General features: G+C 40.8%; 1 protein-coding gene across 3 annotated transcripts in view; it reads right to left on the reverse strand.

Annotated features, from left to right (window-relative positions):
* LOC120818069 (matrix-remodeling-associated protein 5) overlaps positions 1-11,020 on the reverse strand; it is a 28,406-nt gene extending 17,386 nt beyond the window's left edge. For 2 of the 3 annotated variants that reach the window (XM_078101547.1, XM_040174827.2), the window contains exons 1-3: positions 10,615-11,020; positions 6,279-6,404; positions 5,693-5,829 (exon numbers count right to left, since the gene is read on the reverse strand). In XM_078101547.1, coding sequence (XP_077957673.1) covers positions 5,693-5,829; positions 6,279-6,365 — 224 coding nt within the window. In that variant the 5' untranslated portion in view covers positions 6,366-6,404; positions 10,615-11,020. The remainder of the gene's footprint in view (positions 1-5,692; positions 5,830-6,278; positions 6,405-10,614) is intronic. The other variant, XM_078101546.1, reaches the window with a different exon arrangement.
* Between the last annotated feature and the right edge of the window lie 690 nt (positions 11,021-11,710).

Below are 11,710 nucleotides of genomic sequence, written 5' to 3' on the forward strand. Positions count from 1 at the left end.
TTGCTGTTATTACTAACCAATTGAACACACGTGGGGGATTTTGCATTTTTCCACTGCCATCAATAAAACGCCAGCTAATAATATAGCATCTAGTGGGGGGGTTTCCCAGCAAAGACAGTTTTTGTCTATGTTTTCCCATTGTAAACTGAACTTCAAACGCTGGCAAAGTTTGCAATTATAACAAATAAAAAGTGTAGTATTTCTTTGGTATAAGGAGTCTTTGATGTTTAATTTTTGAAGTTAGTTTAGTTTTAGTTTAGTTTACGCTTTCAACATATTTTGTTACCAGAAAAAAAGTCTCCAATTTAATTTGGGGAATGAATACAATTTTAACAGTTGACATGAAAAAGAAACAACAACACAGAAAGCAGAGAAAATAAGTTGTTTCGCTGTAAATTAAACCAAAACAGCTGGAAAGTATATTTCTGTTTACTCGACTTGGTGGCTGGGAAATAAACGCTTGTAGTGGTAGGTTAAACCTTGAATAGTTCTAAATTGCAGCTGTTTTTGCCAAATTCCATGGTTTTCTGCATTTTACAACTGTTTTTTTATTAGCAAATGGCACAAGCTTATGAAGCAGTTTGAAGCATATCTAGGCTGTGAGTGATCAACTGTACCGTAACTAAATTGTTATCAATCCCATCGCAACCGAGTTTGCAATCAAGATCCACGGAGGAAGTCAATTGATTTCCAGAATAAATTGTGGGAAACTTGTATCTGCTGTTAACAGTATTCATCATTAATGCATCATAACCGTCTACTTGGAGAATGACTTGAATCTTAAGACCCAGTGTCACTATGCAGGGCACTTAGGGGGCCCATACCATCGTCCCTGGCTCTTTATGAGAGCAATTTCCTTTTTGAATTCAAAGGACTTGCTCCGTACTAAAGAAAACCAGGCCTAGAATGTAAATAAAACCTTGCAAACATTCCTGGTGTGAACATATACCAAACGTTTTGCATTAGGATCTAAATACCCCTGCTTTGCATTCCCCAGTTTGCCGGGTGGTCTAATGTTTAGATATTCAGACCTCGTGAGCTCCCTAAAGGTTTGGTCTCCCTCCAAATGTCTGCTCCGCAGAAGTGTACTTGAGGAAATCCTTTTATTCATATTAAAACATACCGTATAACTTTCTACCCCACACAAAGAATAACCATCAGAAATCAATAGAGAATCGCAATACCTTACATAATATATATTTTTTAAACTAGCAGAAAATATGAAAAAACAACCAAACCAACAATAATAATGAATAAATAAATAAAATTAGTAATGCCATCATCCCCCCATGCCTGATTTTACCTATACGTGCAAATTCCTCCACCGTGTGTGCAGGCTTTTCCATTTTCTCAGGATTAGCCTTGCTGCCACAATGAAACTCGTACATGAAAGCCTGATCTCCGTTTTTGTTAATCCTGGTGGCATCAGCGATTTATCTCCTGGTAAGAAAAGCCTTGGGGATACTGGAAAAGGCCGCTTGAGCCACCTTTCTAAATACTGAAATGCAGAACCGCTATCCAAAAAGGCGCCACCCTAGAACATTTCCACAATGCATGTAGAAAAGTGCAAATTTCTTTATTACATTTCTAACATTTATTGTCTTGCTGTAATCCCATTTTATGCTTTTTATGAGGTTGGAAATAATACCAATGTACATTTTTATAATGGATGAACTTCCTTCTTGCATCCCTTGTAGCCCAGCCGACATTCGATGTGATCGCCTGCCGTACATTTTTCCTAATCTCATTGTCATCCATTTTTACCCACGTTGTCCAGAATTTGCCCAGTGCCATTCTTGCTTTTTCATTTCAAATTCTATACTATATAATTCCATATTTCTCTTCTCTTCTCTTCTCTTTCTCTTGATTCTCTTGAAGCCAATAGCTTTTTCAAACTGATTCTAGGTTTTTTGGTATTCCATAAAAATCACAGGATTATATTCCTTAAAGATCCCTTCAGAGATAGTTACTGGAAACATCATGGAAATGTAGTTCAATTGCGGAGCCACCGCCACCTTAATAATATTAATTTTTCGCCATTAGGCAAAATGTATCAATTTCCATTTGTCTAACTTTAACTTTTTTGTATTAAAGGGTCCATATTAATAGAGATAATGGTTTCGATATTGACATGCATTCTGATTTATACCAATTTATTTTATATCCTGATATTTTTGACGCAATTGTAGAAAAAACCTTACGAATTGATGTCAAAGGGTCTCTGGTCAGCAATAAAATGTAATCTGCGTACATAAACATTTTGTGTTCCACTTCTCCTTGTTAAGCCCCTTTAATGTCTGTTTCTGCCCTGATTGCAATAGCCAGAGGTTCCAAGAATATCGTGAAGAGTAATGGACTCACAGGGTCTCCTTGTTTGGTTGCTCTCATTAGGTTGAATTGAGGCAAAATTAAACCGTTTGTTATCGCTTATGCTCTGGGATTTTTCTGAAAGACACACCTCTTCAGACTCTACCTTGACTAAAAGACTAACACATTGTAGCACTTAAATTGTACTCATAATGGCACTTATCTATAGCCAATTGTAAATTGTTTTATTTGATGAAATTGCAGTTTCATGTTTCTTGCTCTTCTGAGTTTGTATCCCTATGGTTGAATGCACTTATTGTAAGTGTAGGATATCAGAAACAAATTAACGATCCGGTTCATAAAATTAATAAAAATGCATATAGTGTACACCAGAATACAGCCATGATTCTGAAACTGTGTAATCCATAAAGTAATGACAATATTGTAAAACCACTGTAAATCTGCAACTGTAATAGAATAATATCGATGCAGTTATGATTGTATTTGATGTAATGTAATCAACTGGAATGCATGCATGTAATCATCATTCGAAATCCCGAGTTACATTGAACTCACCAGAAGACCACTCCCAGAGGTGTGGACACTGACTTTCACACCTTTAAGCATTGTTATAAATACCTGTAGCAACCACTGTTCTCGAGTTTGACTGGTGGAGGCGACAGACGGGCACTAGGGATGGTCAAAGGACTGACCTGGGGCCTGTTGGTCGCTGAGACCAGCGGCTCCTCAGCTGAGATGTTCTTTTTACCACAACGCCATCTCTTTTATTAAATACATTTGATTTTAACCTTGTGATCAGCGATGACCTCTGTCCGTCCGGCGTTTCTTCATTTTTGAACACAACATAAGTCACTTTGGATAAAAGCGTAAGCTAAATGAGATGTAATGTAAGAGGTACCAGAAGACACATTTGTCTTTTACTACGGAAAAACATAAACAGAATATGTTCAGTAGTAAGGATCCCTAGAGTGAGGTAATGTGATCTAGCACCAAAAAAAAAGGACACAGCTGAAATTTTTACTGTGCTGGGAACTTTTTAGTCTGTAAGTCGTGGATTTCCTTTAGAAAATCTTAAAAAAAGACAATAAAAAGTGACGCGCGTTGAGATGTTACACAATGATCAAATTTACTTTTAACATTTTTTAACATGTAACACTTTTTTATCCATTCCTCTGAATTTTTCTTGCGATGTTCTTCTTCCGATGTTTCGCTACATTGGTTATTTGGGTAGCTAGTTGGCTGGCACCAATGCAGTGTTACGCCTTTAAGTGGTACTTCAGGGTTGTATACGCTGTTTGGTAGAGGTTTAAAATGAAAATGTCCATTTAAAAGTGCAGTACCTTTGTCCATTCTATCAGGTAATGTGTTCAGCAGTGTTAAGCCCCTCCCAATGCTAAAAAAGAAATGCTGTGAACCAGTGAGAGCTGGTCCATAGAGGGCAACGGGGGCATGGCCCCAACCTGAACCCCCCCAAAAAAGAAAATTATACATTTTTGTTTATTATATTATAAATACATTTCACAAATAGTCAATATTTGTGTTTTTGAAAAATGGATTATAAACCCGCGCAAAATATATGCTCTTCCTGCAGGTCCTCTCCACTTGTCTTCATGTCTCATGGTCCCAAAGCGGCGGGTCTAAGAAGCGGTTAGCCAGTCACTGATAAAGTTAATGAGTGACATTATAATTTCAGCATCCTAAAATACATTGAGATTTGGGCTCGCCCTTCACCGCCCTACGCTGCACTCTGGTCAGGACATCTAACAAGAGTGACCACCGGCAGCGTCCTTCCAAGTAGACCCGACCCGAACTCGTACGAGAGAAGAACCTTGCTGGAGAAACTAGAGGTAAAACAGCTGGACCCAGATCAGACCTCACAATCAGACAACGGACCGGCGTGAAAGAGAAGCCGAGGCTTAACATCGCTACCCAGCTGCGACGCATACAGGACTGTGTGAGGACACACAACCGAGACGTAGATGAAAACTGGGACATTTTATCCAAAATAATTCATTTGTGGGGCCTTGCAGATGGACTTTCCTCAACACACTGATTGGGTCCATCCATCCATCCATCGTCAAACCGCTTATCCTGCCCACAGGGTCGCGGGGGGGCTGGAGTCCATCCCAGCCAACTTCGGGCGAGAGACTGGGTACACCCTGGACTGGTCGCCAGCCAATCGCAGGGCTACACAGAGACATACCATTCACACTCACATTCACACATCTACGGGCAATTTAAAGTCCCCAATTAACCTGATCCCCAGAGCATGTGGACTTTGGACTGTAGGAGGAAGCTGGAGAACCCGGAGAGAACCCACGCAGACATGGGGAGAACATGCAGACTCCACACAGAAAGGCCACTGGGCGGAATTGAACCCAGAACCTTCTTGCTGTGAGGCGACAGTGCTAACCACTACGCCACCGTGACACCCTAGGTTCCTAGGTGCATCTCAATATTTCATGCCTGCCTTTTTTCCCCCTGTTCGTGTGTGTTTTTGCCTGTTGGCCTTTTAATTTTCTTCTTTTGTTAATCGAACTCTGCATTTGAGTCCTGCCTTCCCAGCAACCCCTCACACAATACATATACATATACATGTTCTAATAGATTTTATATAAGTATATTTATCCTTTAATATAATATATTTATTATATGAAATTTATTTTGGATATTTATAATAGTTATAATATGGTAGTTTTTTTTATTTTTTTTTGTTTTTTTGATTTGATTTTTCTATATATATATTCATTAATATACTGAATTGTTTGAATTAGATATTATGTTCAACTGTTGGAATAAATGTTAAATATTTAACTGCAAAGTAATAATGCGTGTTTGATACCTTTTACATGAATCATACAAGGGATGTTTACTGATGCTTGCTCTCGCCTCCTACCTGCCAAGTGGTTTGCCATGCAATTATGGATAACTTGGGAGGCAATTATTAGACAAGGATGGTTGTTACATACAAAACAGTTGCAGATTTTAACAAAAATAAATGCACCATGAGCTGCGTACAAAAGTGAAGTAATGAGACTGCACTCTTTGTAAACGTAAAACTAGTAAAAGTAAAAGTAGCTTATTTGGTTCCTAAGCATGGTGTCATTATCCAACGATGGTAAGCAAGACAGTAACTCTTCCGTAATAGAAAGTGATCTCAACCTCGACAACCAAAAAGCCCTTGCCTCAGCAAATTGATTCGCGAGTTCTCAGAGCAAACACTCCCCTGACAAATCACCTACTCCACATTCCAATCTACTTCCTGTGAAGTGTTTTGGTTTCTTCCCCACGGGCTACCATTCACAACAATGTCCCAACGCTGCCGTGTGCGTGTGTGTGTTTGTGCACGGCGAACAAGTCCTACCCGAGGTTGAGCCTCTCCGTGTCTTTAGGAAAGGTTTTCGGTACGGTGGTGAGATGTCTGAAGGTACAGTGGACCTCTTTAACACCCGGACAGCTGCAACTACGTGGGCAGGGCAGGATGGCACGTAGAGGGCAGATCTATGAAAGGTTGGGAGGAGAGCAGAGAAGATAAACACGGGAATGTATGATAAAGGAGGTAGGAGAACGCAGTGAGCAGCAGATGCAAAATGAGAAATTCAGCCAGGTTGAGATAAGGGAAGGAGAAGCAAACGGATGAGTTCAGACCTGCGTAGCCACTGACAATTGATTTATGGCTTGCATAAAGCAGACCAGGTATATTAATGTTGTTCCATTCCATCATGATAAATACAAGACCTAGTTTTAAGAAATGTCACACCCTTGGGGTTGTGTCTCTCCGTCTCCGTCTGCCTCATTACATTGGCCAAAGTTTTATTGGAAACTGATTGGTTTTCCTCTGAACAAGCATCAACAGCGCTAGCAAATTTTTCTTGTTGTTATCTTCAGCCAAGCTTTTCTAATTTACGCAGCTACGCCAGTGGTTTCAAGCTTGTGCAATGCACATTTACCGTTTGCCATAGCAGTGATGAGAAGAGCAGGGGAAAACACGTTGCAGCCAACCTGCGGAAGGAGTTGGCGCACCACCACAGCGCCATGACCGGACAGCTGTTTGACCGCTTACGCCATCAATACACCTGCAGGAAGGAATGATTGATTTGGACATTATAACTACAGGATTTATTGCATGGCCGTGGATTGTATCTCGATAGTAATTGTTAAACTGGAGACCTATTGTAGCACTTTGCATGTATCCCCATGCAGCGGTTTTCATGCTTTAATTTTTGTTCAATTTTTCTGTCTGGATTTGCTAGAATTAATCAACATAGAGGTATTGTTTCACACAGAACACAAGTGTCTAAAGTTGAAACTAAGACTGGTTTTAGACACATTAACAGCAGACCATTTTATGGTTTATTTATGATTTATTTACTTGATGGAAGATAATCAACATAATGACTCTTGGAACATTAATCACTTAACACATGCCCAAACTGGTACAACTGTAAATGTTAAGATGAGGAAAAGTAAGAGATAGACAGAACGACAGAAATAAGGAGATATAGAAAGAAAGATGGCGAGGAAAAGAAAAATTCCACAGTGAAGGGCTGTGAAAAAAACAAACATAGCTGAGTAAGTAGATGACTGCAGCAGCAATACTTACACCAAACTATTCGCCCTCAAGGTAGATCCAACAGATTTTGACACCAGATTGAATTCTGCCCGTCTTAACTACACCTTTGCCCGGGAAGACTCAGCAGAGAGTAAATCCTCTTTTATCCAACATAATCATGTTCCAGATGAGGAAATATGTGTTGACTTGAGTTCTTCCAGGTCAAACAACTGCCACACACAATACAATAGAGTAAAAAAAAAGCCCTTAACATTGTCCGTTGTGGTTTGCTACAGCGCCAGGTGGCCTGGCCTTCACTATGTCAGTTTAAATGTTAACAAGCTGCTCGGAGGGGATTACCTACCAATTACATACCCTCAATACCCATGAACACACACAGGGGAGAGAGAAGGAGGGAAAGAAAGAAAGTTTGCAGGTACCAAACAACTCAAGTACCTCTTTGGAAGTCATTAGAGGCCAGTTTGGGGGTTTCTGGTTTCCACTTCAATTTCTGTGTTCTCTCCTCACAGAGACTAATTCACCTAACAGCTGTGTGTGTGTGTGTGTGTGTGTGTGTGTGTGTGTGTGTGTGTGTGTGTGTGTGTGTGTGTGAAATTTGTGACAGGACCTCAGGATGAAATTGCGCTAAAGTTTGACCTGGACCTTGATGTGCTGGTATAATATTAATATTCATGCTAAACTCATCTCAGAGGTGACAGTTAAGATCTATTAAGAATCTACGTGCCTGTGCTCAACGCAATCGTTAGAAATTTGAATGAAGTTGGTCAAGGGGATTTTCGGAAATTTTGTAGCTTTTACTTGTCTTAAAAAGAAGTTGCCACCAGATCAATTTCCACTCTCTACTAGCTCGGTTTTGCGTCTCCGCCAACCTTGGAGAAGCAAACATACCCCAACAGGTAGTGTCCAGAGGCTGTAAAGAGCTTGCTTTGGCAGGAAATACAGCAGGGTCTACCATTACTAAAGAGCTGGCAAACAGAAAAGCTGAGGGGTGCAACAGAAAAAAGCATTGTTACTCTAAAAAAGAGATGTGCACCTTAACATCCAGTTCATATTGTCTCTCCACTGGGTCAACAAAGAACAAACACAGTCAAAAATATAAGTATAAACATTAGCCGATGGCATATGTGTGATAATAATCCTTGTTGATCCACAAAGGTAAATCCTTGTATAGGGAGGTCAGAAGTCAGGGTCAAATACAGAGCACAGAGCCCTTGTTGGGGTCGACACTCCACCAACTTGAACATGTTTCCTCGGGTCTCTAATGACTTTGCCACCTGGTGTCCATAATCATAAAAAACCCATTACCTGACATTAGACTTACACAGATTCACAATGAATGTCCCACACAGTCTGTGAAAATGCGGTTGTCGTTCTTACAATTCAAATGACGTTAAAGGGATATTGGATGTACTTTATTAGGGGTTCCACACGGCCGTTGTTTTACATAACACGTCTCAGGTTAGACTAAAAACGCTGCGACAGCTTCTACCTTCTACCTTTAACTTTACGGAGCAATAAATGTGTCTGTTCAGTCGGTCTCCAGGATCGAGGGTTATGATGATGACAATGAACGCTGTCAGCCAGATGGTTTGTTTGATGCTCCTTTTCTTTGCCAGCTCTCCTATGTTAGCACTTTTGAGACGCTAGAGTGAACAGGAAAGGAAATGAGGAGAGCGATGTAAAAACAGAAGACTGTGAATACAGAAGGTAATGGGAGGTATGACATTGGGGTGCAGAAGAGCAATGGAAAACAGAAGGAGAGAGTTGGGGTGATGAGAAAAGTGTGTCCTTGGACAATGGAATCACTCAGTAGCCCTAACGGAATCTCACCAGAGAAAGATAAAGTACTTCTGGAGCAAGAGCACAGAACTATTCAACCCTCAGCTTATCAAAATCATATGCTCATCGGCACATAGTGATGTCACTTCATTGTTTCTTTTCTTTACACGCTGTCTTTATGTCTTACGATCGTCCGTTTCTTCAGCGGAGTATCTTGAAACAAGATCAGGGATTGAACTGCTGGGAGTCAAAGTCATGCTGATTAAGGAATTCAATAAATTAATGCTGAGGAGAAATGTTGAAGCACTTGAGATGACACTTACTTAAAGCACTTAGTAGTTTGGTTCGGTACTTTCCTGATTCTTGTTGTTCTGGGTCTGAACCCTCATGGTTGAATACGCTTATTGTAAGTCGCTTGGGATAAAAGCGTCAGCTAAATCAAAAGTAATTTCAGCTAAATGAATGTCATTAGTAGACTACTTATGCACCTTTCATATTTCGTTTTCGTTGACAGTATGGAGCTATGTGATTGAGAAAGAAGTTTGCTTACCGAAGCAAAACATTGCTGTAATCGTAATAATCGGTGGGATAAGGAAAAACATTCATGCGTATCATGTTTTTTCGGGAAGTCAAGGGTTATTGAACTTGGTTCAAGCTAGCATGTAGTCAATAATGTAAGGGACTTCTCTTTAGTGTTCATGCTTTGACTTTGTATCAAAAGCCAAACCAGCCTTGTGTACATGGTGTATTCCTTTAAGAATGCCGGAGTGAGGCCAACACATCTTAATGTCAGAAGCATTACGCTGACTGCCAGCCAAGCCACAGCTGCTCTGTTCAAGACAACACATGTCAAGAAAAGACTTCAGAATGGCTTCCACATGTTTTCATGCAACATTATTTATTTTATTTCCATATAAAAATATATCATCCATCATATCATGCACAGCCATGCACTTTTGCGAATTTCTTTTAGTGCAATGTGTCGGGTGTTTTTAGAAAAATCTTTTTAAGATGGGTTTGTAAATGAGAAAAATGTATTTTAACATTTATATTTAAGATGCTCATGGGGAGTCCCGTGATCCTCCAACTCACTTTGTTCAGCCTTTCCTATTCTTGAAGGACTTTTGTCTAGGCAAAGACAAGGAAGCTTTTTTCTGTTTCTGTCCCGCTTTCAGTTGCTAAAACTAAGCAGCGTGTTGCTAATAAATACCTAAAGACTATTTATACTGAGCGTCTGTTTGCCTGGAGCGCACATTGGTACCAATATGATTGAGGTGCACCTCGCCACAGGACCCGTCTCAGTAAACAAACCCTTTCCTAGAAACAGGCTGTTTGACAGAGATTTTCCGTTTCTCGTACACAGTACAAAGAGGGTAAATATTTGCCACTATTAATCATATGGGAGTCTTTTTTACGGCGGCCAAAAACAGAAGCACAAAAGCTTTTGAAGATGCGCTCAATTTCAAAGCTTTCTACATACAAGAAGATTGTCAAAATAATGTAATAATCTGGATTGTTTTCTGCTGTTAATTCCACGCAAGTCAATCAACAGATGGGTTCACGCAACACTGACCACATGCTCACAAAAGGAATCTGATTTCAGAGTGAGAAGGCATTCCTCCATGTCGCGAAGACAACTGCCGCTCTAAAACTGCCACTTTTGCAACCTTTTGACACCACTTCAACAACCTCAGCCGAATCCACTTGACCCTTTCAGACTAAATGAGGGAAAATTACTCATCAGCGACACGACAGCTGCTGTCAGCTCGCTACTGAAAATGCAGACCTTTGGTTTCAGGTGCGTGTTGGTTTTCAGTGCAGAGCGCAGGGTTTTAATACAGAGAAGCTCAGTAAAAGACGTAGACCAAAGAAACATCCTCCGTTTCATTTACTTATAACAATAATTTCTCTTTGTAAAAAATTAAAAAACTCACCATGAAATTCCTCCAGAAAAGGGAAACAATAAAAGTTCAAAAAGACCTTCAAAACAAGTTTTTCAGTTATCCCTGCAGGCTGGAAAGTCTTCAGAGATTTACTAGGATTTACAAGGCATTAAAAAAACAGTATCCAGTTGATGTTATTGTCTCGTGGATGTTTTCTGAGTTGTAAAGCCACCGAGGTCCCAACGTCTGTGAAAGGGGGAGCAGGAGGGTGGATGGAGCGCTTTCGATCTGTGCGTGTGGGAGTATGTTAGTCTGACCCTTGTGTTGGTCCTTTAGGCATCTGGATTTCAGATCACCTCCTTCTCGTCCCCGTTCCGTAACTGCTCAGTCAGGAATGCTGCTTCTCCATCCGCCTACACCTCTGCTCCTTCCCCTTGCCTCCTCCATTCACCCACTCACCTCCTCTCCCTCCCTCTGCTTTAACTATGCCCCCGCTCACTCTCTCTCCCCCTCGCTGAGATTCTGACTCCCATTACACACAGCCAATCCTGGTGGAAACATTATCGCTTCCCTTTCCCTTTTCACTGTTTCCTCACTCTGTGTTTTTCACCGCCTCCCTCTATCTCTGCCCACTCTAAAACCCCCCACAGCTGTTTTTCTCTTCACTGCTTTCACCATTGCCAACTCTCCAGCTTCCTCTTCCTCTCTCTCTATTCTCCCTCGTGAAGGTACATTACAGCTTGATGAATACAGATTAGCCACTTGCAATGATCCGTCTGTACACATGAAGCCTACGCCCAGCAGCTAAACACGCACACACACACACACACACACAGCAATGCGTACTTTGCAAAAAGTTGGCAAGCAGCGGGTATTGTTCATGTAAACTAGCTGGATTAAATTCACCGTGATTCCCAACTGGATGGGTGGGTCTGTGGGATTGTCTCTATAAGCCCTGATACAGTATCTAATACCTGCAGTGTTCAAACACCGGGGCGACGTTCCTCGTCTGTGTTGACGCAGTGATTCACAAGATTCCAGACAGGTTTTTGTCATGGAGAAATAAAGGTCTGGCCCTTTCATAACACAATGTGGTTGCATGGAGCGGGCCGACTGCAAATTGATCTTTTTCGCTAACATTTGGAAA

Source organism: Gasterosteus aculeatus, chromosome 4, assembly GCF_964276395.1.
Source record: "Gasterosteus aculeatus chromosome 4, fGasAcu3.hap1.1, whole genome shotgun sequence".
In the NCBI taxonomy this organism is placed as follows: Eukaryota; Metazoa; Chordata; class Actinopteri; order Perciformes; family Gasterosteidae; genus Gasterosteus; species Gasterosteus aculeatus.